The sequence below is a fragment of the Chlorocebus sabaeus genome, chromosome X, assembly GCF_047675955.1.
Source record: "Chlorocebus sabaeus isolate Y175 chromosome X, mChlSab1.0.hap1, whole genome shotgun sequence".
Taxonomy (NCBI): Eukaryota; Metazoa; Chordata; class Mammalia; order Primates; family Cercopithecidae; genus Chlorocebus; species Chlorocebus sabaeus.
This window is the reverse complement of record NC_132933.1, coordinates 2,904,416-2,931,412: the sequence shown is the minus strand read 5'-3', so window position 1 is coordinate 2,931,412 and position 26,997 is coordinate 2,904,416. Positions and strand designations below refer to the sequence as shown.

The 26,997-nt window shown below is 52.2% G+C and overlaps 1 protein-coding gene and 1 long non-coding RNA gene across 6 annotated transcripts in view; one reads left to right on the top strand and one right to left on the bottom strand.

Moving 5' to 3' along the window:
* Nucleotides 1-26,997, top strand: part of ZNF185 (zinc finger protein 185 with LIM domain) — a 71,547-nt gene that overhangs the window by 19,580 nt on the left and 24,970 nt on the right. For 2 of the 5 annotated variants that reach the window (XM_007993026.3, XM_073013352.1), the window contains 9 exons: nucleotides 568-657; nucleotides 1,480-1,569; nucleotides 2,818-2,901; nucleotides 3,201-3,239; nucleotides 4,634-4,717; nucleotides 13,225-13,329; nucleotides 14,411-14,509; nucleotides 18,653-18,742; nucleotides 25,992-26,189. In XM_007993026.3, the coding sequence (XP_007991217.2) occupies nucleotides 568-657; nucleotides 1,480-1,569; nucleotides 2,818-2,901; nucleotides 3,201-3,239; nucleotides 4,634-4,717; nucleotides 13,225-13,329; nucleotides 14,411-14,509; nucleotides 18,653-18,742; nucleotides 25,992-26,189 (879 nt within the window). Of the gene's footprint in view, nucleotides 1-567; nucleotides 658-1,479; nucleotides 1,570-2,817; nucleotides 2,902-3,197; nucleotides 3,240-4,633; nucleotides 4,718-5,180; nucleotides 5,271-13,224; nucleotides 13,330-14,410; nucleotides 14,510-18,652; nucleotides 18,743-25,991; nucleotides 26,190-26,997 lie in introns of all 5 variants that reach the window. The other 3 variants (XM_007993028.3, XM_007993025.3, XM_073013353.1) reach the window with 3 other exon arrangements.
* LOC140710822 (uncharacterized) lies at nucleotides 13,265-22,300 on the bottom strand. Its single transcript, XR_012091893.1, has 2 exons — nucleotides 22,177-22,300; nucleotides 13,265-13,503 (listed from the first exon to the last, which is right to left on the bottom strand). It is a non-coding gene; the product is annotated as an uncharacterized lncRNA (long non-coding RNA).

The window sequence follows — 26,997 nt, the reverse complement described above, 5'->3', positions numbered from 1 at the left end:
GATCCTGGAGAGCAGGGTGGGGTGGCCAGAGGAGATGGGTTGGGTTGGGACTGGCAGTCCCAAGTGGATGTGTGGGTCTCTGGGAGGTCCTGGGCCACTAACAGTGTCCTTGTCCTGGGGTTAGTCCTGGCTACTGGGACAGAGAGGTGCAGGAGTTTGGGAGGGGCTGGGTGTAGAGTCCCCCTAGCCTGGCAGTGGGCACCCTTGACTTGACTTGCTGATGGCATTGAGAAGGCTGAAGTTGCATGCAATTCAAGCACCTTGGCATCAGACATTGCCTGGGGCTGCATCAGACTGGAAAGGCCAAAGGGATCAGGAAACAGGAAGCAAAGACACAGGCAAGAGCCCTCTGGGCTGTTCCCTGAAGCTCGGTGGGATTTGCCTATGCAGCAGGGGCTGCCCTGTTCTGAGCAGCACAGTTCTGGGTGTCTGTCAGGGCCAAAAGCAGAGAGGAAAGGCTCCCAGGCAGTTCCTGGCCCACCTATCACGTGTCCACTGGGCTGTATGGCCAAATTTGGAGGCAGGACAGAGCCTGCAGGTAGATACATGGAACATTCTCCTCTCTAGTGCTGCCAGTCTGGTGAGAACAGCTAACCCTGGTCCTCCCCGCCCCTCCTCCTCTGGCTACAAGATGACCACTGAGGATTACAAGAAGCTGTGAGTATGCAACACCAGGCTCACCGTGGTTCCCTCCTCCAAGGAACAAGTCCAAACTCTGGGTCCGCTGAAGGCAGCTGGCTACTTGCCTCCGAGCGCAGCCCGGGAAGTCCCGCCTGCCTGACACTCCCTGCCAGTTGCAGCTGTGGCCTGGAGCCACCAGAGGGTAACAAGTCCCAGAAAACTGGATGGCAGTGCATATTGCACGTCTAATCTGAGGCAGAGGAGGGACTGCAGGAAGCTTGTAGGAGGGGCCCCACGGATCTGGGGAAAGGATCATGGGTCGTGAGGCTGCTGCTGGCTGGCTGTGCTTCCTGGGCTTGGCCCTGCACCCTGCCGAGCCTCAGGTACTCTGCCTGGCTGCGCTGGGCTGGGGGCCTGGGGATCCTCAGGGTGCTGCTGTCAGTCTGAGCATCATGTGCCTAAATCTGAGCTGCTTCTTGGATAGAAACCTTTGGGGTTCCCCTTCGTGCTCCCCTTGGGGTCCCTTTCAAAGCCCCCCACTCCCACTGTATGCTCAGGGAGGGGGTTCTCTGGACAGAGGTGTGAATTGTGCCTCTAGTTCCCAGGGGACCACATCTTTCTGTTGTTTGTCCCTTGCCTCCATCATCCAGGGATGGGGAGCATCTGGGTAACCTTTCTAGGGAAGGAGAGAGGCTCACACAGGGAGGGGAGAGCTGGCTCTCAAGGAGGAACAAGTGGCATGAACTAAGGCCCAAAGGCAGAGATACTGATTTGCCTTGTCACTGTTGGTGAAAGCCAGGAAGCCAAGCTGCTGAGGGTGGCAGCCTATGACAGAAAAGTGCCTCTCCCCTCTCTTAGGGCACCCTACAATGTCAGGCGCAGCTCTACATCAGGGGACACCGAGGAGGAGGAGGAGGTGCCTTTCTCCTCAGATGAACAGAAGCGGAGGTAACAGAATGGTGCCTTTTGGGCATCCCAGGGGGCAGGGCAGGAGCCTGAGTCTTCGAAGACTGCTGGAATGAATTGAACTGGTTGGGGTGACAAAATGCACAACACGTAGGCCATCAGCGGTAGCCCATGGAGCATGAGAATAGGGGTCATTCTTTTAGTGCCAGAACCACCCACTCAGTGTTGGGCCAGCTGAGGGGCCCTTGAGAACCTTCTGTGGGGTAGAACCCACGTACTGTGTGTCCAGGGAAAAACCTCATTTGGAGGCTCTTCAGGGCTCTAAATCGGTTTGTTAGAAAGGGCCCTGAGACAGTTGGACAAAAATATTCAGGGAGAAGCCAGTACCCTCTATCTGCATGATCTGCATGCCTTGGGGGCAGGGGTTGACTCCACAGTTCTGAATGCCCCTGGACCCCAAACTGAGCCCCAAGCACGCACAGCAGTGGGAGTGTGCCCCATGCTGCTGAAATTCTACCCCAGTCTCTGCACCAAGTTGCCCTCATCCACGCAGGCCAGCAAAGTTCCATGGACCCTTGCCCCTCCTCAGTCCTTTGTCTATGGGGACTGACCACACACCACCCAGCACTGATGAACTGTGACAGGGTTTGTTAAGCACCTTTTGTATGCCTTTGGCTTGGGGCCTGTACAGCAGTTGGGCCCTGAGGAAATAAAGCCCTCCCCTCTCTGGGCTTAGCCAGCCACCAGTTCCGTATCTGCTGACCCATCTGTGGCACAGGAATCACAGCAAAGCCCCACTGCCAAAGGCCCTGGCAGATTGGCTGTCCTCGGGATAGTTCACAGTGGCAGGGGCCCCCAGGCCTGGGTGGAGCAAGGAAAAGAGCCAGAAGCTAAGAGTGGCCTAGCATTGAATGCCAGCACTGCCACCTGCTAGGTGAGTGCTCTTGGGCAAATAATGAAAGCTTCTTGGACTCAGTTTCCTCATCTGTAAATCGCAGAGGATACTAGCACCTACTTTCCTGGATTGAGAAGAGCAATAAACCAATGCGAGGACATTGGCATCTGGTGCAGAGCCGGGCACATGCCACACACTTGATAAACGTGGGCTGCCCTTCCTTCAGTTTCTACATTTCCTTTGAATAGTCCTTGGAGCAGGTGCAAATCTGGTTTCTCCCATACCTTGCCTCCCTGGGCTGGCCCTGAGTCATCCCGAGTCCATCCCAGGCTAGGCTGGCAGAGCATGTCCAGCTTGGCACCCATCAGATGCTCCCCCACCCCGTGTCACCCCAGGTCAGAGGCTGCAAGCAGTGTTCTGAGGAGAACAGCTCCCCGGGAGCACTCCTACGTCCTGTCGGCAGTCAAGAAGAGCACTGGGTGAGTTGCCACCAACTGGCTCCAGGCTCCAGGACAGCTCTCCTCTCCTCAGAGCTCCAGCCTTCTCTGGCTGATGAAAGGGTGGGTGGAGAGATCACCCCCAAGGGCCTTCCTAGCTGAGCCTTCTCAGATTCTCAGATGTACTTTCTAGAAAATGGAGAGGTTTGGCGGCTACCACCAGGGAAGGTGAAGTGCCGGGAATGGGAGAGGACCCAGGACCCCCTGGGGTAGAGCAGTCTTGATGTCACCCGCCCACGGGCTCTGCCCAAAGCTTTGCCTTTCTCTTTCGTTTCAAGCAGTCCTACCCAGGAGACACAGGCGCCGTTTATTGCGAAGAGGTAAGTCTCATCAAGAGACACCTTGGAAGCCTGTTACTGGCCACAGGAAGGCTTTCCGTCAGCTGGGGTGTAATGTGGGAGCTGTGGAGAGGGGATGTGGATGTGGGGGCTACTGTCCCTGAGCAGGGGAAGTTGTGAGGGGCTGGGGGCTTCTGTCTGGAGGCTGTGGTAGCATATGTGGTCAAGCTCTTCCATTTGCCAATGGCTAATGGGGCTGGGTCCCTGACCCAAGATGGAGCATTTCCAAGGCCCTCTGGGAGTTGTTCCCCTGCCCCTGTTGCTTGCCTCTTGCCTTGCCTTCTGCTGTCACGCAGGATCAAAACCTGGGCCATCAGGAAAACTTCTCCTGGGAGGTGACTGTGACATTGGAGATGGGCCCTAAAGGATGAACAGGGCTTAATAGGGAATGATCAGAACGTCAGGACACTCCAGCTGACTGAGGGAGGGGTGTCACCATTAGTTGAGACAGGGCACCTTCTGGAGGAGGAAATATTCGGGGGAAAGCAGGAAAGAAAATTCTGGAAAGTTGAATTTGAGGGACTTCCAGTTGAGTGGACAGGGAAGGCCTCTCGCCATGCTGAGGTGGCTAGCTGGGGACTGAAAACCCAAGAGAAGACAGCATGCCAATTGCCCCAGGCAGAGGGCCCCATGGTGCCCAGGCCCGGGGTGGGACTAGCTTGCTGTGTTGGAAGACCGGAAGGTTGGCAGGAATACAGAGAGCAGGGATGGGGGCAGCACAAAGGAAGTGACAGAGAATGGCGGGGGTCTTCCTGGTTCCATTTGGTTCCTGTGGTTTCTGTAACGCAGTACCACAAACTGAGCAGCTTAAAAAACCAGAAAAGACTTATCTCCCGGTTCTGGAGACCAGAAGTCCAGATCAAGGTGTTAGCAGGGTGGGTTCCTTCTGGAGGCTCTGAGGGAGAAACCGTCCCAGGCCACTCTCCTGGCTTCTGGTGGTGGTTGCGATCCTTGGCGTTCCTTGGCTTGTACCTGCATCACTCCAGTCTGTGCCTCTGTCTTCACATGGCCTTCTCTTCCCTGTGTGTCTGTGTCCAGATTTCCCTCTTCTTACAAGGACAGCGGTCATTGGATTTAGGACCCATCCTATTCCAGTATGACCTCATCTTACCTGATTACATCTGCAAACACCCTATTTCCAAATAAGGTTACAGTCACAGGTTCCAGGGGACACGAATTTTGGGGGGACACTATTCAAGCCAGTATGCTGTCCTTATCCTGAGCTGGAATCACTGAACCCCCAGCCTGGGCCACCTCTTGGCCGTGATCCTGAAGGGTTGGGCCAGTTAGACACCACTGGAAGCATGTCCTTCAAGGCCTGCAAGCTCCAGGGCAGCCAAGAAGACCACGAGCACCATTTCTCTTCTTGCTCAAAGGGTGGAGGTGGTGGAAGAGGACGGGCCTTCTGAGAAGAGCCAGGACCCATCTGCTCTGGCAAGATCCACTCCTGGCCCAAACAGGTAATCCATTGCGCTCATCTCTGCCTAGGGCTGGTGGCTGCTACACCTGCCACTCAGTCACTAAGGAACCTCAGTCAGGGCACCTCCATGCTGGGCTTAGAGATCAGTGTCTCTATGTGCCCAGTGACAAGATGGGACAAAGAAATCAGTAAGGGCCCATCTGGCTGGATGTCCCAGGGCTGAAAGGAGCAAAACAGTCCAGCCTCCCGGGAGAGAGCACCTGGCTCTGGTCTGTTGAGTATGTATCTGTGTCACCTTAACCCTTGCACCACTGAGCCTGGTGGCAACTTGAACACCCCAAGAAAAAGTACCATCCTTGGGGTTTGAGAGGGCCAGCCACCATGGCAGTAGCCTGCCATTGTCAGAATTGCTCCTTGCACTCCAATAAGTTAGCCATGTTCAGCATGCCCAGGGAGGAGGCTCTGACATCTCCAGAGCCTCTCACAGCCACCTTCTTTGCCAGTGCGGATGAAGGCAGGACCAAAGCGTCTCAGGCAATTTGGATCGGGTGCCTGCCGAGTACGCCTAGCCCTGGTGGGAGCCAGGAGCTCAGGTGGGTGCCGAGAGCTGACTCTGGCTTGTGAGCGGGTGTGATGGCTTCCCGCCAGCCTGGCTGGCTGGTTCTGCCAGCTGGAGAGGGTGTGGCAGTGGGATGATGGGGCAAGGACAGGCTGAGTGCTGGTGATCTCACTCCAGGAAGGGCCGTGATTTGTCCTGATTTCTGATCCCTGAGAATCTGGGCAGATAATGGTGCTCTCTTGTCTGTGGACAACTAATACCTTCCTGTACTTTGTGCAGAATGGTGCTACCAGTCCTGCAGGGAGAGCCACCACTCTGTTGTCGCTGCTGTTTAAAGTGCCTGCTGGATTGAGACCTTTGCTCAAATCTAGGTCTCCTAAGAGCTGCATCTCTGTAGCACCCTTGGAAGACCCCTGCATCCAGAAGGAGAGAGGGCCTGTCCCTACAGGTCACTTCCCAGGCCCCCAAGGGCTGTTCAGGCTCTCCTAATACCATAGCAATCCCCCAATTTGAGCTCCACAGCCATTTATAGACAGGTGACCAATGTCCTCAGGGTTACTTCCTCGGTGCTGCGAGGGAGACAGAAACACTGACAGAGGGAGCCAGGAGCATGAGGCCAGGTCTCTCCATGGCCCCAGGCAGCAGACTGCTAGGGTGCTCCTCCTTTTCACTCTCTCCGTCTCTTGATTTTCTCAGTTGTCTGACTCTCCCCATAAGAACTTTGGTCCATAAGAACCTTAGAAAATGTGGAAAAGAAGATTTGAGATTTCTTTACAAGGCAATATCTAGGGCAGAGGTCCCCAGTCTTTTTGGCACCAGGGATTGGTTTCGTGAAAGACCATTTTTCCACGGGACGGGGCAGGGGATGGTTTCAGGATGAAACTGTTCCACCTCAGAATCCACCTTCATCATCATCAGGCATTGGATTCTCATAAGGAGTGCACAGTCTAGATCTCTCACATGTGCAGTTCACAATACGGTTCGTGCTCTTATGAGAATCTGCTGATCTGACAGCAGGCGGCGCTAAGGCAGTAATGATCGCTAGCTTACCTCCTACTGTGCAGCCTGGTTCCCAGCAGGCCACGGACTGGTACTGGTCCTCAGGCCGGGGTTGGGGACCCCTGATCTAGGGAACTTGGCAATTGAGGGATATGGGGGCAAAGGCTGCCACAGCAAAGTATTATACCACACACTGGGGGGCTTAAACCACAGAAATTTATCATCTCCCACTTCTGGAGGTTAGAAGTCTGAGATCAAGGTGATTGGTTCCTCTTGAGTCTCTCTCCTTGACTGGTAGACTCCATCTTCTCCCTGGGTCCTTATGTGCTCATCCTTGTCTGTGTATGCCTGCATCCTAATTACTTCTCGTTTTTTGAGACAGAGTCTCACTCTGTCACCCAGGCTGGAGTGCAGTGGCACAGTCACCACTCACTGCAGTCTCGACCTCCCAGGCTCAAGAGATCCTCCAGCCTTAGCCTCCTGAGTAGCTGGGGCTATAGGCACATGCCACCATAACCAGCTAGTTTTTGTTTTGTTTTGTTTTTTAATTTTTTTTATTTTTTGTAGAGACAGAGTTTCACCATGTTGCCCAGACTGGTCTGGAACTCTAGGACTCAAATGATCCTGTCTTGGCCTCCCAAAGTGCTGGGATTGCAGGCATGAGCCACCGCGCCCAGACCCTAATCACTTCTTATAAGGACATTGGTCCAATTGGATTAGGGCCCACCCACTTCTTTAAAGGCCCCGTCTCCAAATGCAGTAACATTCTGAGGTCCTGGGGGTTAAGACCTCAACATATGAATTTTGGGTGGCACAAGTCAGCCCATAACAATATACAGTTCTCGTTTCTCCTTATTTCTCTGTTAAAGAAAGGCAATAAATGGATTCAGGTGCCTTTTTGTTTGTTTGTTTTGTTTGTTTTTGAGATGGAGTCTCGCTCTGTCGCCCAGGCTCAAGTACAGTGGCGTGATCTCTGCTCACTGCAACCTCCGCCTCCCGGGTTCAAGCGGTTCTTCTGCCTCAGCCTCCTGAGTAACTTGGACTACAGGTGTATGCCACCATGCCTGGCTAATTTTTGCATTTTTAGTAGAGACGGGGTTTCACCATATTGGCCAGGCTGGTCTCAAACTCCTGACCTCGTAATCTGCCCGCCTTGGCCTCCCAAAGTGCTGGGATTACAGGCATGAGCCACCACGCTCGGCCTCAGGTGCCTGTTAGAAGACAATATAGGAGGCTGGGCATGGTGGCTCATGCCTGTAATCCCAGCACTTTGGGAGGCCAAGGCAGGAGGATGGCTTGAAGCCAGGAGTTTGAGACCAGCCTAGGTAGCCTAGCAAGACCCCATCTCTACCAAAAAAAAAAAAAAAAAATTACAAATTAGTTGGGAGCATTGATGTACACCTGTAGCCCCAGCTACTTGGGAGGCTGAGGTGGTAGGACTGCCTGAGCCCAGGAGTTTGAGGCTGCAATGAGCTGTGACTGCACCCTTACATTCTAGCCTGGGTGACAGAGCAAGACCCTGTCTGTAAAACAAGAAGAAAAAGAGAGAGATAATGGAGGAGAATTAGACTGTGCTGTATTATAGATTTAAGAGGCACTTTGACATTTATTCCAAAAAATTCCTTTGGATGTTTAATACCCATCATATGGTTGTCATTGCAAGGTGGCTTTTTAAGTTTGCTCAGGCTGCCATAACAAATAAAGGCTAGAGATTCAGGGTCCGGGGCAAGCTCCCAACAGGAGGCTCAGCTTAATGCTTCTGATAGTTCTTTCCTCCAATTCTGGTCTCTCAATATTTGGAGCTCACCCAGGCAGCTTCCAGGAAAGCTGCTGGCTGATCCTGACCCTGGAGGGCCGTCTTCTCTGACCCTACCCCATTAGGTGCTGCACTGGACCAGGCAGCCACCATCAGTACTCCCAGGCCCAGCTCCTATCTGCCTGGTGTCTGAGAAGCCCAGCCCGTGAGGAGCAATGACTCAACCAAACTCAGGGTCCTGCAGCATCTCAGAAAAGGCTGGTTTGTGGCAGAGTGGAAGAGGAGAATGTCACAGCCTTGTCCCAGGCACAGACCCATCGAGGCTATCCTCTCCCCACTCCCTGCCCTGCCCTGTCTCCCTTAACTACAGTGCAAAGGTCAGCTCCTCATAACTCTTGCCCCCCTTGCAACCTGCACACAGTTTAGGGACCCTCTCTTGGAGCACCCCTTCTCGACAGCCCCAGACCTGGCTGCTTTACCCGCAGCTCTGGTCAAGTTTGCCTCACCTGACCAGGGCAGGGCCTCCTGGGTCCTGGTCCTAGGCTCCACCCAGCATGCTGCCTGGCACGGGACAAAACCCTGGCTTTGCATCGAACTGACTGTGTGACCTTGAACAAGTCTCTTCATCTCTCCGTGCGTCAGTTTTCCCGTGGGTAAAATAGGGAGAGCAGTAATAGCTACTTCCCAAGGCTGTCTCAAATACTAAATGAGATAATGCACCTGAAGTACTTACCACAGTGCCTGGGTGCTGGTATCCTCTGGGGTGTGCTCTGGGGCGTGCTGAACTGCAGGACCCTTATTCAAATACAGGAAGAGATCAATATCTCCACCTGCCGGCATTTGAGGGAAATGCGGCCAAAGGCAGTGAAAAGGTAGTATACCCCCGCCCCACATCCCCGCCTCCTCATTCTTTGGCGGGATGAGTCACACACTGTTTGGCACAGGCCACAGTTGCTCACATTCCCACAGGTAGCTGTGATCCGTTTTGGGCCTCAGGCTTCAGCAGATGCCTGCCTCTCTTCCTTGAGTGCCTTCCAAGGGTGTGCAGCCTTCCAGCATGGTCCTGGACTTCAGATTGGACTAGAGGTGTCTGTGGTTGGGAGTCTGGGGAGGTGGTGGGGTAGCGAGTTGCAGGGGAGGAGAGACCCCTGTATTAGTTTACTGGAGCTGCTGTAACAAGGTACTAGAAACCGAGTGGCTTAAAACCACAGGCATTTATCCTCTCACAATTCTGGAGGCTGGAAGTCAGATCAAGGTGTTGGAAAGGCCATGTTTCCTCCAAAGGCTCTGGGGCAAAATCTGTTCCATGCCTCTCTCTTACCTTTTGTTGCCCACGATCCTTGGTGTTTCCTGGCTTGCGCCCACCTCACTCCCATCTCGGCCTCTGTCTTCGCACAGCCATCTTCCTTCTGTATCTGTCCAAATTCCCCTAGTCTGACATCAGTCACTGGAGCAGGCTGGGGTGACACTTTGTTCCCATTTCCTCTCTGACAGAGCCAGAAACGCCAGTGAGAAAATATGTTGTGCTTACCTGTGACATCCCGGTTCCCTGGCACCACCTGCTTTAAATGAGGCAGCCAGGGGTTTTATACTGTCATCATAAATGACATCATCCTCAACAACGATGTCATCATCGTTATCACGAGAGGAGATGGGGAGAAGTCAGAGCTGTCTGTGTGTGTAGGGCCCCTCCTGGCTTTCCTGATGGGAGAGGCCTTGTCCTTGGTAGCCCTTCCATTTCCGTCTGGTCACTTTGAGCGCTCCAGGCCCTGACCAGGGTGGAAGTGGAGGGACAGAGATGAGCAGCCCGCTGACCCAGCCCTCCATGGCTCATTCCTCACTTTCACCTTGGCCACGCCAAACCCTACCCCTCCTGGGACCCCTGACTGGCTTCTTTAAAGTTCCAGTCTGATCCTATAAACCCCCCACTCCACTTCAAGCCCATCCTGCGTCTTCCCTTTGCCATACCAGATCTAGTCTGTACATTCAGGACCCCTGCCAGCCTCTACCTCCTCCTCTTCCCCTGATCTCCCTTCAGCTGGCCTGGGTCAGGCTATGCCTCCATAAAGCTTGTCCACTGCTCCCATGGCGAAACCTGTTCTGGGCCCTACAGCACAGCAAGGTCAGTTTCCATGCCTCTCTGCCCCCGTCTAACTTTGCTGGGCCCAGAGCTTCACCAGGGCAGGCCTGGGACTCAAGCTTGTCTGCACTTCCAGTGCCCAGGGACAGTCAAAGGCAGGACTGACTGCAATGTGGCTTGGAACTAGGCTTTGCTCCATGGACCTGAGGAGGTCTAGTTTGGGGTGAAGGGTCCACCCCCACAAAGCCTGAGAGCTCTATATTCTCTCTGGCCCTGGCCACACCATGGCCAAACCTGCTGGGCGTCATGCCTTGCAGTACAGCCAGCGAATGCATCAGATTTGGAGGGATGTGTGTCTGGGGTGGCCTGTGGTCACCTGGGGGAGGGCTCTGAGCATGGCTGGCAAGAGGAAAGCTCAAAGGGGCCCTTTGTCCTCACCCCTGAGTCTGTGACATCCCCTCCCACTGGTTTTCATTCCAAATTTGGTCTGTGGGTTTTCTCAGTCTCTTATACCCCTCAGTCCCTACCAGCCCATGAATGCAGAATGACTCCTGGCCTCACAAACGGCCACTTTGGATGCCCTGGTGGGGCCACAGGCTGGGGCTGCCCCTGCAAATGGTTGGTAGAAACACGGGTTGGGAGGTTTCATTTCTACCCAGAAGGGCCCTTGCTGTGGTCAGAGTCCACAGCTCTCCAGGCCACTAGGCTCTGTGCTGGGGAGGGGTGGGTCAAGGAGGCCACAACCAGCAGGGAGCACGAGGGGCTCAGCCCCTGCCCTGGGGTGGAGGACAGACAGCCAGGTGACATGCAGGCAGGATTCAGGGGCTGGGGTGGAGGCTAGGAGAGATCCAAGCAGGGAGACTGGGCCCCTTACCTTATGAAGGCCAGAGACTGGGGAGAGAAGCGGGAGTGTACACTGAAGGTCATCCCTTCATCCCTGGGGTGGCAGGAACTTTGAGCAGAGGCCTCTCAACAGTGTCGTGGGTGGGAGTGCTTGAGGAGAGCTTCCTGGAGGAAGTGACACCCAAGATGAGTCCTGAGTGATCTCTAGGTCCCTTTACTCTCCTCCTTGGCTCCTCCCACTTTTAATTCTGCCCCCAAGGCACCAAGTCCTGCCCATTTTATTTTAGAGATGTTTCCATCCCTATTGCTCTGCCCCTGGCTCAGGCCTCCACTGCCACTCACCCAGTTGTCTGCAGCCGTTTCCTACTATCCCATCCCTGGACTCCCTTCCACATCTACCTGGGTGATGTTTTCAAAGGGCAGAAGTAGTTATGCCAGCTCTCTGCACAAAGCCCTGCAAAGCCCCTCCCACTATGCTCTGCAGCCTGAACTCAGTACCTGGCCCCACCTGCAGGCTCCTCCCTCCCTGGGCCTTTCTCTGTGCAGGCTGGAGGCTCTGCCTGAGATGCCCTTTCCCCTCTTCATTTTTCTGTTCCACCTGAAATGTCCTCTCTTCTGGGTCACCTCGTTCTCCTGAGTTTCTTTCCCAGGCAGCATCTGAGGGGCTTGTTGGTTCTGCATGGCAGCATCCATTCTGCATGGATGTAGATACAATCACTATGCTCATTTTACAGATTAAGAAACTGAGACCCTGAATGGTTAAGTAACTTGCTCAAGGTCACATGGTCCAGAGCACGCAGATCCGCCCAGCCTGCCCTACTCCCACCTTCCACCTTCTGCACCATAGCTCATTGTGCTAGTCGGGGCAGGGAGCAGGGGGACGGAGAGGGGTGATTGAAAGAGTTGGCATTTGCTGAGTGAACTCATTTGCTGAGTATATTCGTAGGCATTGAAGTCAAAATTGCCAGGAGGGAGGTATTTGAAGGTTTGTGATTGAGGTTTGAGAGAGTGATCAGGGCTAAAGAGCTTTCCACGTTATATGCAGACAGAATAGAGCTGAAATCATGAGCGTAAACTAGCTTCACATGGGGCTCATGGCGAGCCAGCGGAAGCTGGGCACTGACCTCACCATGCAAGTGGCAGCCACCTGGCCAGCCCTCCTGGGGACAGCTGGGTAAGGGCAGTCACTTCTCACCATGTTGAGAGTGAGCCTCCTGAGGGCCAGTTGGGAGGTAGTGGGTGTGCAGGCCAGTACAGAGGAGAGGCGGGAACAAGTGGAGATCACTGCTTCAAGGGTGGCAGTTGACGCTTTGGGAGGGGAGGAGACAGCCCAGCAGGTGGTGGAGCACGTGAAGGGGAGGAGAAAAAGGCAGAGACCAGGAAGGTGTGTGGCCAGGGAGGTAGGCAGGTCGTGTTGACAGGGTCAAGGGAGGAGGCTGGAGTGGCCCACTGGGTCAGCAGTACTGAATGGTGGTTTGAAATAATGATGGGACTGTCTCTCCTGGAGCTGACAACATGGGGCTCCCTGATGACCTGAAGGAGAACAGAAGGGGGCTTAAATTAGGAGATTAGGATCAGTCTTACACCATAAAGGGATATAGTCCAGAACTCTGAAGTCAGACTGCCTGGATTCGAATCTCAGCTACTCCTCTTATTACCTGTGAAATTTGGGGCAAATCACATGGGCTTTGTGTGCCTCTGTTTGCTCATCTGAAAGATGGGCATGGGTGATAACAGTGCCCATATCCTGGGGTTGATTTGCAGAGTTAATGTATATAAAGTCATGAGAACAGGCTCAAATGCTCAATCAACAGTAGCTATTGCCAGGCGCAGTGGCTCACGCCTGTAATCCCAGCACAGTAGCTATAAAACAATAACAACGACAACAACAACAACAACAAAAACAAACCCAAAACACAGTAGCTATTACTAATGAAGTTTTGAGAATTAGCCAATCTGTCAATCAGCAGGGTTTGTTTGTGGTTTTGTTTTTTAACAACAAACGTTTCAGGTTCAACCTCCCAAGTAGCTGGGGCCACAGGCACACACCACCACTTCTGACTTTCAAAAATATTTTTGTGGAGATGGAGTCTAGCTATGTTTCTCACGCTGGTCTTGAACTCCTCGGCTCAAGTGATCCTCTTGCCTCGGCCTCTGAAAATGCTGGGTTATAGGCGTGAGCCATTGCACCCAGCCCAGTAGCAGGTTTTAAGCTCCGTGCAGACAGCTGGCATTTGAGGATGAGGTAACAGCCCACACCTGAGTGTGAATGGCTGCTGCATCGTTAACTTCCATTTATTTCCTCCATAGGTCTTCCCCAGGCCACAAAGACAAGGAGGCCCCCTGCTCCAGAGAGTTCCAGAGGGACTTGGCTGGCGAGGAGGCTTTCAGGGGCCCCAACACAGACGCTGCAAGGTAACTCAGTGCAGGAAGCAGACACTTCATTCCCAGAACATGGAGCCCACATACACCCAGCTGAAGGACTTCCATGGCCTCTGGTGCAATGTCAATGGATGCAGCTGGGGCCAGGATGGTCCTGTTCCCGCTGTTCCCCCGGTGCCTAGGGTAGTGCAGGTCTTTAATGAATATCTGTTGAAAGAAAGAATGAACAAATGAATGAGGCCTGGAGTAGGGTAGGCCCCTGCCATGATTCCTCAGGGAGCCAGTTGGAGAGCAGGATCAAACTCCAGGGCAGGCTATCCCCAGCTCCTGACCTGTGCTAGGTTCCTTCCATTCCCCTGAAGATTCCACACTCACTATGCTTTTACTGCAGGACAAAGCAGCCCTGCCAATGGCCAGGGCAAAGCAAGGCCACCAAGCTGGCAGTCTGGGAGAGTCAGTGACCAAAGTATGTGGGCCCCCATACAGCATGTAGCTGAGACTTTCAGGATGACCTGTGGACTACGGGAGACATTGTGGCAAGGGGTCAGGGGTCCAGGATGGGAAGTTGGAGCCATAGTGGTAGATGATGAGTCCAGATGGGATGATTGTCCCCAGTCGCTTTACAGCCAGCCCACTGACCTGTCTTCCAAGCCAGACCAGTGCCAAATGTGTCTGGTGAGCAGTGGCTGCAGGCTGGGCATTTCCTCAGTGAGAACCTGGTAGCCAGTTACAGCTAAGAACCCACACACCCGTCTTCTCAGTTTGGATCCCTGGAGCCTCTAGCTGGGACCCTGAGCCCTGGGAATGAGGAAAGGAATCCCTCTATAGCTTATTACCAGCCCCACGTCTTGCCCCTTGCTCTGTTGGCAATAAGCCCCCACAACGAACTGACCTCCTCCTGACTTTCCACCTTGCTCCCAACCAACTCACAGGTTTGGAAAAAATACAGAAATGCTTCCTGTTAGAGTTAACTTGGGCTTGGCTCAGCTCTGGTCAGAGCAGCACAGAGTAGCAGCTAAAGGCCTGTGCTTCTGGACTTGAGGCCCACTCTCATGGCATCTGGGTTAGGTGAGATCAAAACGCAACCAGAGTCAGCAAATACTTCTCGTAACAGGTCAAGTGAACAGTTGAGTGATGGCAACGTGGGATCCGGAGCCACGGGCTCCTGGCCTGAAGGCTTGGCTGCAGTAGACATCGGCTCTGAGAGAGGAAGGTAAGCTGCCCGGGGGAGGCAGGTTCTCTCATGCTCCTGGTGACAGAACAGGGTCAAGCTGCCAGGCTGCTTGGACTGCTGGGGGTGGGGCACTGGTCACTTCCTATGACTCCTGTCTATTGCTTCTCCCACACGCCCACCTTCCACCACATCCTGTGTCCTTGGGCTTTCCACTTCTTGGAATCTTGTTCATTTTTTCTGACCCCTGCCACTGGCCCTCAAGCTCCTCCAGAGTAGGCACTAGGCGCACTCACAGCTGGAGGCCCAGCCCCCACATGGTGCTGGTCCTGGGCTGGTCAAATGAACGTGTGGGGAATACATGAAGGGACAAACTAATGAGTGAATGACTGAATGATGGAAGAGTCGGCACCTTCTTACTTTTCGGTTAAGCTCTGAGGACCAGCTAGGAGGCCCTTTACTCCTGCTTTCTCCCTTCTCTCCTTTTCCTGCCCCACCCCTACCCCGGCCAGCTCTGCTCTGAGGTTCAGGGAGAGGAAAAGCAGTAGCCCCGGAGAGACCAGTGTGTCCAGCTGGGCTGTGGCTTCTTGGACCTGGATCAAGTCAGGGGCCACTTTCTCAGGTGATTTGGGGAGTGGCAAGGTCCCACTTGTCCCTAAGTGGTTCCAAACCAAGCCTGAATCATCCTTGGGGCAAAGGCTAGGTATGCAGATGATGGCATAAATAGTTTAGCTCCAAATTATGCTAGAGCCCTTCTTCAGAGCAGATAGCTAGGGAAGAGTGGCAAAGCCAGTGTCTGCAAAGAGCTACAATCGCAAGATATCATCTGCCTCCTGCATCCTACTGCAGTCTGGCCAAGGAGGGAATCCTGTCGGGAAGGCCCTGCTGATGCTTTCCTACTTCCCTCAGCATACCCAGGGCCCCTTTCCCTCACTAACTTCAATAGTTTGCAATTCATGCCTGGAACCAGAGCCTGGCTTCTAAATCCAGGCCCACAAGTCAACACAGGAAGGGGACAGCAGGTCCTGGCCTCTGAAACCACTGTCTCTGAGCAGGTCCAAGGGGAGGCCACCAGAGACTCTGTTCTTTGAGCTGCCACTAATGGGGAGGACTCCGCTAGAGCCCTGTCCACGCAGCCTGCATCTTTTTGCCATCCGCAGAGGTGTTGGAGGGATCTTTCTAAAAATAAGCTAGATCACATTTCTCCCCTGCTAAAACCTTCTAGTGGCTCTCCATTTTCCTTAGAATGAAGTCCCAACCCTTTCCCATGACCCACTGGGTCCTGCATGGCAGAACCTTTGGCCTTCTATCCAGTTGGGGCTCCCGCTACTCTCCCCATGGTGGTGCAGCTTGACTGGCTCTGCTGACGGCTGTCGCGAAGAGACTTCTGGTCTACTGTGATTGGGTGGCTCTTGTCTCCTCCGTGTCGCCCCGCCTGCTTATACACCCTCATAACACGAAGGCTGTGCTGTCCTCTGTTTCCTTAAAGTGAAACCAGGCCTCAAAGTTACTTGTAAAGTCATCTGAAGAATCTTCTAGATTTTCACAAATTTTAACCCAGTCTTTTACAGTCGTCTTACCTATATAGTCGTCCCTCGGTATCTGTGGGGGACTGGTTCCAGAACCTCGCTCATATACCAAAATCCATGCATGTTCAAGTCCCTGATATAAAATGGTGTAGCATTTGCATGTAACCTATGCACATCCTCCTGTACCCTTTAAAGCATCTCTAGATTATTATAATACCTCATACAATGTAAGTGGTATATAAATAGTTGTTATACTGTATTGTTTAGGGAATGATGACAGAAAAAAGCCTGCACATGGTCAGTATGGATGCAACCATCCTATTTTAATTATTTTTTCCAAGTCCCTCCCTTCCCTTCCCCTCCCCTCCCCCCTTCTCTCCCTGCCTCCCTCCCTCCCTCCCCTCCTCTCCTGTCTTCCTTTTTAAGACAGGGCCTTTCTCTGTCACCCAGGCTGGAGTGCAGTGGTGTGATCACAGCTCACAGCAGCCTCAACCTCTGGGGCTCAAGGGATCCTCTCACATCAGCCTCTCGGGTAGCTGGGACTATAGGTGTGTACCACCGCACCTGGCTAATTTTTGTATTTTTGGTAGATATAAGGTTTTACCATGTTGCCCAGGCTGGTTTGGAACTCCTGGGCTCAAGCAGTCCACCCACCTCAGCCCCACAAAGTGCTGGGATTACAGGCATGAGACACTGTACCTGGTCCCAAATATTTTCAATCTGAACTTGGTTGAATCCACAGATGTGGAACCCACAACATAGAGGGCTGACCACACACTTAGTTTGACCATGATTTTCAACAAACTCCTTTATTGTTTTTCCAAAGGCAAGATTGTTTGTCATGGAAACAACCACTCTCCTTTTCCATTCATTTTCATGGATTTACTTAATCGTTGAACTTGGTGCTTCTTCCCCATTAGAGGCAGCTTAAATAACTAAGTTACTGCCCCAGGGGCCTTTCCTTGGACCTGCTCAGAGACACTGGTTTCAGAGGCCAGGACCTGCTGTCCCCTTCTTGTGCAAATACAACTGGCATAAAGAGGTTTGGGAGCAAACAAGAGCGCCCCTTAGTGAGTGTGCTGGTTAGTGGAGGGCACAGACTTGTATAGGCAGTGATTGTTCAGCATGCCGTAAGCATCAGTCTGCCTGGCTTACAGAGACACAGAGAATGTGACTCAACCCCGTGAAGGTTGGGTAAGACATTCGCCACAAAATCCATATTGAGTGGGTGAATACAGGTGGACTGGGAAGGAGCACTGCTTCTACAAACAGCCACAGGGCCCAGTAGTAACAGGAACACATTAGCACATGTTATGGCCCAGGTATTATTCAAAGTACTTGGCATCTATGAACTCATTTACTTTTCTCAGAATACTTACGAGACAGACATGATTAGCATCCCTATTTCATTGATGGTAAAACTGAGGCCCAGAAAGAAAGGTCAGGTAACATGCCCAATGTCACACAGCTGGGTGACAGCAAAGCCATGATTTGCTTGCTAAACTTGGCTGTAGTCCCTACAGCAGAGGTTCTCTGAGACCTCCTAGCAGGATCTCTTGCTAGGCTCTGCCTTCCGATGCCCTCCTCTCTGCCACCTCAGCTTGGGTCCATGTAGGTTGGTGCTGGGCTCTCTGGGTGGGCATGGTCACTTTGCTGTGGGTGTCAGGAGCATTTGCCAAGTGCTAGTAAGGAACAATCTTTCTTGACTCCCACAAACCCTAAGGAGGTGTAGGTCAGGTAAGGATATGTCATGCTCAGGGTCAGGTTCCAGCCGCAGCTCAGGGCTGAGGGGAATGGTTGGACATGGGGCAGGGAGCTGGAAGAACACTCGAGAGACAGCAGGTAAATGAGACATGACTTTACTCAGCAGCAGCTCTCTTACACGGCTTTCTCAAACTAGCTTTCAAATCATTAGCAGCTTACTCTCACACTGTCTGCCCTGTCTTGGCTGCTTAGTCCGATGGCCCCCACGCACAGCTGCACGGCCAGCTCTCCCTTGCCTTCAGGGTCAGCCACTTCATTCTTTCTCTCCCTGGGCATGGGCAAACCAAGCTGTGTCCTGGTTCCCCTCTGTCCATCTGCAAAGACAGACAGCTCTTGCGCTGTCTCTTTCTCTGGGTTCCCACGCACCCACCATGTCAAGCCATGATGAGCTGAGCCAAGCCCCAAGAGACATGTTCCCTGTACACAGCGTCAACAGGGCAGGTATACCTTTTACAGACAATAGTGGCTTAGAGCCAAGTATGAACTTACACAAACAGGTTATATAAGAAGTGGAGGTGTGCACTTGTGCACCAGACTCACTGAGTCATGCAGGCCTGGATATCCCCCTCTGCCTATTCCTTGACCAATGCACATCCATGTACCTTACAGGATACTAGAACCCAAAACCAGGAGGGGACTTCCCCAGGGAACCCAAATTGGTCAGGGGCAGTGCTTGCTCTTGAACTCAGGTGCTAAGGCCATGTCCAAAGCTGACACGAGGTTGTCACACACAGTGGCATTGGTGCCACACTAATGCCAAGACTGAAACACCAGCCTTTACTGGAAGACACAGTTTCCCCCTTTCTGGTGAGAAGGCAGCCTGGAGGGAGAAGACCTGGGACCCAGCCTTCTTTGGCCTGACATCTCAGCGGGCCTGTGTTTCCTTCCTCAGCTCCAGTGCCACTTCAGTCTCTGATGTCCCTGCTGATAGGAAGAGCGACAGCACAGCAGCCCGGGAGGATGCAAAGGCAGACCCAAAGAGGTAAGACATGAGGAGACAGTGCTGAACGAGAGACGCAGCTTGGGCTGCGTGTCTATTGGCCTTTGGCTAGGAAGGCCAGCAAGGTTCGTGAGCTGGCCTGAGGCACATAGCAAGGGCAGAAGCCCCAACGGGAACCCTCTGGCTTCTGGGGCCAGGGAGCTTTCTACTAAACTCTGTTGCCTTGGCCAGGAAGTACACCATACTCAGAAAGGGTCTTTCAGTCAACAACCACTCTGACAGCACCTGCCTTTTGCTGGAGGCTGGAGCACACAGACAAATCAGAAACACCGCTGCCTTCCAGGAGCTCCCAGGCCGGGGGTGGGCAAAGGCTGGTTCAGATTAGAGCAATACATCAGCGCTAGAGGAGGGGAAGGGGGCTTCATGGGAAGGTGGCCTTTGAATGGAATGTTGACAGGTGAGGAGGAGTCTTTCAAGCAGAGGGAACAGGATACGTAAAGGGCCCAAGGAAACCTGGTGTTTCCTGGGCACTGTATGTTGCTGGGTGTGGTCAGCGATGAGTGTCCTTGTCAGGGAGTGCTGGAAGAGGAGGCTCAGTGAACTAGGTAGGGCTTGATTGGCCTCTTGTACTGTGATATTGGAGCCTACTGTGTGCACAGCCCTCTACTCACAGCGTCTCATATGGTTCTCCTCACAGTCTCTCAAAGGTTTATGCCTAATTACAACAAAATCCAAAAGCCTGGAGCCTAGGTCTCTGTGCCTCCTGGGAAGGATACTGCTCGAAAGAAAACAGCCACAGCTGAGATAGAGTGATGACGGTGAGGAGGGTACGACTTAGGTGGGTGGAAAAGGCAACTCAGGCAAGCTCCTCTAAAGATGAGAAGGAGCCAACTCTAGAAAGAATACGGTGAAGAGAGCTGTAGATAAGGAACCACAAACCAAATAACCCTGAGATGGGAACATGCTTAACATGTTTCAAAGGACAGAGTGGCTGGAGCTTGGCCAGTGAGGAGGGCCATAGATGGAGCAGGGCCTTGGTAAGCCATGATTAAGAGATTGGATCTTGTTTCAAGTTTTAAGCCAAAGGGGAGTCTGATGTGATTTAGGTGTTTAAAAGGTGAATGCATGTTTGCATTTTCATACCACATTGCTGTTGCTTTTTTACTTAAACCAAGATGCTGGGGCCTGGGGTGGGCAATGGATATCTAAGGTATGAGGCCTTAATATATTTCTTTTCTCATTCAAATTGCACTGACAATTAACAATCAGAGTGAAAACAATAGCTGACACCAATACTGTGCTGTGCCAGGTGCCTTACAGCCTTGCCAGCAACCCTGTGAGATGGGTAAGGTGGGAAACTGAAGCACAGAAAGATTACGTGACTTAGCCAAGGCCTTACAAGTGGCAGAGCTGAGTTCCAAGGGAAGAGGCTCTAAGAAAATCCTCAGGAGAAATTACAAAAAATTAGTTTATGAAATCTTGTCTTTGGAGCCTAGTCTCAAGACCCAGAATCAGTAACTTACAGCTGGTTAACATGGTTAACATGCTGTGTAATCTCACCTTAGTTCTCCCCAGACATGGAAAAGGATAAGGCTTCTTATGTAACCTGACAGAGGAGAAAACTGAGGGACTCACTCCTGTGATGAACACACCTAGGAACAGAGCCCAGATCCAGCTAACTCTAGAGCCAGGCTCACACTACTTTCCTCTGATGTTTAAATGTCTGCAAAATCAGAGGTTTTTTTTTTTTTGAGACGGAGTGTCACTCTGTCGCCCCAGCTGGGGTGCAGTGGCGTGATCTCGGCTCACTGCAACCTCTGCCTCCCGGGTTCAAACGATTCTCCTGCCTCAGCCTCCTGAGTAGCTGGGATTACAGGCTCATGCCGCCACGCCCAGCTAATTTTTATATTTTTACTAGGGATGGGGTTTCACTATGTTGGCCAGGCTGGTCTCAAACTCCTGACATCAAGCGATCCACCCATCTTGGCCTCCCAAATTGCTGGGATTACGGGCGTGAGCCACTATGCCTGGCCAGTACAGACTTTCTTGATTACAGTGTTTCACAACTCTGGCTGTATTTGAGAATCATCTAGGAAGTACTGAAACACACTGTTGATGAAAAAGGCTGTACTCTATTACATATTTGAAGAAATTCTGAGCCAAATGTTAGGACTATGACCCGTGACACAGCCTCAGGAGATCCTGAGAGCATGTGCCCAGGATGATTCAGTTACAGCTTGGTTTTATATGTTCTAGGGAGACATAAGACATCAATCAATATATGTGAGGTATACATTAGTTAGGTCCAGAAAGGCCAGTCACCTCAAAGCTGGGAGTGTGGTGGGGGTGGGGGTGAGGGTGGGGTTCCAGGTAATAGGTGGATTCAGAGATTTTCTGATTGGCAATTGGCTGAAAGAGTTGTTATTCTCTAAAGACCTGCAATCAATAGAAAGGAGTGCCTGGGTTAAGATAAGGGGTTGTGGAGACCAAAGTTCTTATATAGATGAAGTCTCATAAGTGGCCGCCCTTAGAAGCAATAGATGACCAATGTTTCTTATTCAGACCTTTAAAAGGTGCTAGACTCTCAGCTAAACTCTTCAGATCAGAAAAAGCCCTGGAAAGGGAAGAAGATTCTCTACAGAATGTAAATTTCCCCCAGGAGAGACAGCTTTGCAGGGTTATTTCAAAATATGTCAAAAAATATATTTTGGTGTAAAATACTTCCATTTCTTTCATTACTTGCTCTTTGTCATGTGATGCTATACTAGAGTCAGGTTGGAATTTGGCATATTATTGCTTCAAAGAGTCTGTTTTGTCAGTCTGAATATCTCTCTCAATGTTAATACTGGTCAGTTGGGTGTGAATTCCAAATGGAGAATATACTGAGGCATGTCCGACCTTCCCCTTTCTCATCATGACCTGAACTAGTTTTTCACTAGTTGTGTCCCCTTGGCTGAGAGAAGTGTCCATTCATTCGGTTGGGGAGCTTAGAATTTTATTTTTGGTTTACAACACAACAAAAACTTTCCGAAGTCCCAGGTAGAGATTTGGATTTTATTTTTCTGGGGCGAGTCTCCATCATCTGTGTCTTTTTCAAAGCTCCCCAGTTTATTCTCTTTCCAGGCTAGGTTGAGAACCATTGTTCTCAGGTAGTGGTTCTGAACCAGGGGCATCTCCCAAACCTTCCAGCCTGCTACGATACAATGTCTGGAGCCATTTTTGGTTGTAAACACTGGGAGTGGGAGATACTACTGGCTTCTTAAATGCAGAGATCTGGGATGCTACTAAATACCCTACAGTGAACAGGATAGCACCCACCCCACATCCCCCAACACACACCATAGAATTATGGGGTTCAAAATGGCAATAGTGCTAAGGTTGACAAATCCTGCTCTAGAGCTTTGACGAGCTATTTGGGAAGACAGAAGGGGCGGAAAAGAAAAAGGGATGGAAGAGAACCGCAGCACTCGCCTTACCGGGAGTCTGGGTAGCAGGCGCACGACTGCGCCTGTGCGAATGCGCACTAGCCACCAGCGTACGCGACGCGTGTGCGCCTGTGCACCTCGGCTAGCACCCGCCCGTAGTGAGTACGCCTGCGCACGCCGCCATTTCTTGAAGCCCCGAACTCGGTCGCAGTGCCCGCCGGGAAAATGCGACTGTCCACAAAGTGAAATGGCCGCCTGGGGCGAGCTCGGCCTCGGCGGGGATTCTCCTGAGGCCATGCCCGCGCCGGCCGCCAGAGGTCGCCCGAGGATCGCGAATGGGCCCGAGGCGCTGGCTGCCCCTTCCCCCGCATAAGGTCTGAAGCCGCGGCCAGAGTGGCCTTGGGGTGACCGCGCGTGGACCGTCCCCGGCGGGAGGAAGCGCGGTCCCGCGAGGGACCGAACGGGGCCCCTGCGACTTGAGCTTGTTCCGCGGGGAGCCCTGGCGGCCATGGCCTCCGGTACACCGGACATGGGTCGTCAGGGCTGCCCAGGGGGAGGGGATGTGGACCCTCCAACCACGCTGGGCCCTTGGGCTGACCGGGGCTGGTCTGTGGGGCTCAGTGAGGAGGGACTTTGTTCCTAGGAGTTTGATGAGGGAGCGCCTTGGGGGTGGCGTCGTCCTGACATCCTGCAGGGCAGTGGAGCCTTACTTTCCCTAGGTTACAACACAATTTTAACTGTCCCAAACTGTGGGGACTCTGCCCTATTCCACCTTGGGCCGTTCCATCACACTACGGGGAGAGGCGGTATAGTATAGTGGTTGAGAGCCTGAACTCTGGTGCTTTGGGTTCCAGTCCAAGCTCTGTCACTTACAAGCTCCGTGACCTTGGGCATGTTACTCATCTCCTCTGTGCCTCAGGTTCTTCACGTGTAGAATAGTAGTAATCATACCTCCTACCATATAGGGTTGTTGAAACGGCCAAATCGGTTTGTATATGCAAAGCGTGTAGGACATTTAAACCTGCAAGCTAAGTGAAGCAGCACCAGAGGAATATCTCCTGCTCTCAGAGGTATTCAGGGACACTTGGAAGGCTGACTTTACCAGCTTTATTGGCTTGATTTCATTTGATATGACACGATATCTCATCTCCTTCCTACTAAACTTTTGTCATCAAATTTTACATATAGAACATGCTGTTTTCTTCATTATGTTGCAAGCATGGGCTTCTCAAGTTTATATTTTTTCTTCATGAGGATCAGGTGAAGTTTAGGCCCCACATTTCCTCACCACTGGCAACCGTTGTTGGCCAGTGGAGGAGTCTAGTGGAGGTAGTACAAGAGTGGAAGTGTCAGCTGGGTGCAGTGGCTTACGCCCACCTGTAATCCTATACTTTGAGAGGCCGAGGCGGGAAGACCACTTGAGTTCCGGGGATTGAGACCAGCGTGGGCAACGTAGTGAGACCTCATCTCTACAAATCTTTTATATATATATGTGTGTATATATATGATATCTATCCATATATGTATATCATATATGATATCTATATATGTATATCATATATATGATATATATCTTATATATGTATATCATATACATATGTTTTTGAAACAGTGTTTCTCTTCTGTCACCCCAGACTGGAGTGCAATGGGGTGATCTCGGCTTACTGCAACCTCTGCCTCCTGTGCTCCAGTGATTCTCCTGCCTTAACTTCCCAAGTAGCTGGTACTACAGGCACATACCACTGCACCTGGCTTATTTTTGTATTTTTTTGTAGAGATGGGTTTTTGCCATGTTGCCTAGGCTGGTCTCAAACTCTGACCTCAACTGATCCACCCACTTCTGCCTCCCAAAGTACTGAGATTACAGGCGTGAACCACTACGCCGGGACTACAATTTTTTTTTTTAAAGAATGGAAGTGTGTAGAGTATGGTTGTGTCAGGAATTGACAATGGCTGTACTAGGCTACTGGATCTTTGGTCCAATTACATTCAGAAGGAAAGGCTTCAGAGAAATCAATCCCAAATCCAAAGTCCCATTGGTCACCATCCCCTGCGTTACCTTGCCTATCTCTAACCACTTGACTTCCAGGCAGTTCATGAGGGACTCAGACAGGATAGCTGGGAAGTAATTCCCCTGGATGCTACATTGTCCAGCAGAGCTTCCTGTGAGTGTTTGCCTAAGATTTCCTTTTTATGACCCACATAGGTCATACCTACTAAAATGACAGTGGCCCTGCCACAGGCCTAGGAACAAAGAAGCCTTGTTCATCCATTTGTCCCTGTGTCACAGTAGAGCCCAAGTTTCTCTTTGTGGAGAATTCTGGCTCTATCCACAAACTTGGTGAGGGCAACCTCTACTAGTGTATTTCTGCAGAGGACATGGGACAGGACGGGACTCTGATTGAATCCATAGTAAAGCTAAGTCAGGGCTACCACAGTAGGGATACAAGCTCTTCAGGCCTTGTATGTTTGTCTTTGACTCAAGCAAGCATGTCACTGACAGAGATTGAGCGGGTGTGTCAGGGCACCCTGCTGGCAACCCTGGGACTGGTGTTACCTGTGCAGAGAGACCACTTTTGGATCTGCATAGCGGGCCCTAAGGGTGGAAGCAGCACAGAGAAGCACAGGCCCAGTGGGATGGTTTCCCACAGTTACTGTGTGGCGTCATACTCACTTGCCTGCAGTTCTGCCTGGTGCAGCTGGAGGTGGCAATTGGCTTGTTGTCCCTGCTGGAGAATTTTAGTCCCCCCCACCTCCACCTGAGGCTGAAGAATCCTATTGCTTTCAGGGCATACTTTCCAAAAAGTGTGGCCTCTGCTGGCCTTGTTATTCCAGCTTGAAGGCAGGAAGCCTGCCTAGACAAAGTTAACTCCTATATACAAAGAGTCCCAGGGTAGTCTGTAGTGTGTTCTTGTCTCGGGGTAGCCCCCACTAGCTATTGAAGGCAGGCTGGTGATATTGGGAAGGTTATATTCAGAGTGAGCTAGGATTGAGGTGATAATGAAGTCGATTTTCATTCTGAAATGCTGGGCTCACTCTCTTAGTAGCCCAACTTGGTGTTTGCACCTGGCCTAGTAGACTCTGGAAGCAGTACCTTGCATCTCAAGGTGGGGCTGGTGATGGGAGGGGTGTGGAAGTGGAGGATCAGCTAGCAGCCTCTTTCCCATGGTACCCAGACTGGAGGGTACAGTGCAAGCATGGGGTGAGGCCAGAGAAGACCCCTGAAGAGCTCGATGCCTGAGACATCTGGGGGAAGCCCCGTCCTTCTTGCTGGATTCAGGGGTGGCAAAAGCCAAAAATTGGAGGGCTGGGTGCAGTGGCACATGCCTGTAATCCCTACACTTTGGGAGGCCAAGGCAGGAGGATCGCTTGAGATCAGCCTGGGCAACATGGCGAAACCCCGTCTCTACAGAAAAAAAAATACAAAAATTAGCTGGGCGTGGTAGTGTGGACCTGTAGTCTCTGCTACTTGGGAGGCTGAGACGGGAGGATGACTTGAGCCCAGGAGGCAGAGGTTACAGTGAGCCGAGATGGCGCCGCTGCACTCCAGCCTGGGAAACAGAGTGAGATCCTGCCTCCAAACAACAATAACAAAAACATCGGAGGCTTCGGCTTTGGCTTCGGCTTCGGCTTCATCTATTACACAGGGACGCCTGTTCAGTGGGAAGGGAGCAGCGGTGCTGGGCTCCTACCAAGGAGACTGTCTGCTCCCTGGACTTGGGGCTGTGCCTGGCTCCTTTCTGCCCCACTCTCAGGGATATGAGTGCCTCCAAGTCCACAGGAGGTGACAGCCAGCTTGCGTGCTGGGACTGAGGCAGGGTTAGTTTCAGAGCACTTTTTTCATAAGAGTGCTTATTCTTCCTCAGGGCCTTGGCGGATTATGAGGAGAAGAATGTGGCCACCAAGGTCGGAGAGGCCTGGCAGGAGAGGCCTGGAGCCCCAGGAGGTGGCCAAGGAGACCCAGCTGTACCCACTCAGCAACCTGCAGATCCCAGCACCCCAGAGCGGCAGAACAGCCCCAGCGGATCTGAGCAACTTGTCAGACGAGAGAGCTGTGCCAGCAGGTAAGGGCTGAGCTGCAGTGGACTCTGCCTCTAGAGCCCGTGTTTTTGTTGGGGTCTGCGACCCAGGTACGAACCACTTGCCCACACCCTGTGCCAATACCCAACACATTGCACACCCAGGTGCCTGTTCTGTGAGTGGGTCATGGTGGTGATTCCCTGGTCCTAGAGCAGTGTCATCAGGCTTCTTGTGGCTCAAGGGGCCAGGAGGGGACTGTGATAGGAGGATGTGTCTGTCCCCAGGTGTGAGAAGCCCTGGCTAATTCCCAATGCATGGGGCAGGAAGGAAGGCTGTCTCTCAGAGTACAGGTGCTCTACAGGTGGGGGTCCTGGGCAGAGTGAGGGCAATTTGTGTGCGTAAAATGCCATTGTCAGAGAAGGACAGAGTGTGAAAGAGCAAAAAAGAAAGAGGGTACAAGTGCAAAAGAGTGACGGAGTGAAGCAGAGAGAGAGAGAGAGGCCAGAGGGAGAGAAAGGGAGCATGGCTAAGCAGGCATGAGAGAGCGACACAGGATGTGACTGGCCACGTGTTGATGTGTGCCAGCGTGCATGAGCAAGAGGACAAGCATGCCTGTTACTGGAGCTGACCACGTGGCATTGGTGTGAGAGTTTCAAGTCAGGCTCTCTTGAAGGCATCTCGCCTGCCAGCGCAAACACTGCATGTCCATGCAGCTCTGGACACGTCAATAGACCAGTGATTCCAGGGGTGCAAAGCGAACAGTTTCTTAAACAAGACAGAAATGTAGAAGGAGAGAGCTAAGACTCGTATGGCCCCAAGAGAGGAGCTGGTGGAGTCCAGCAGGGTATTTGC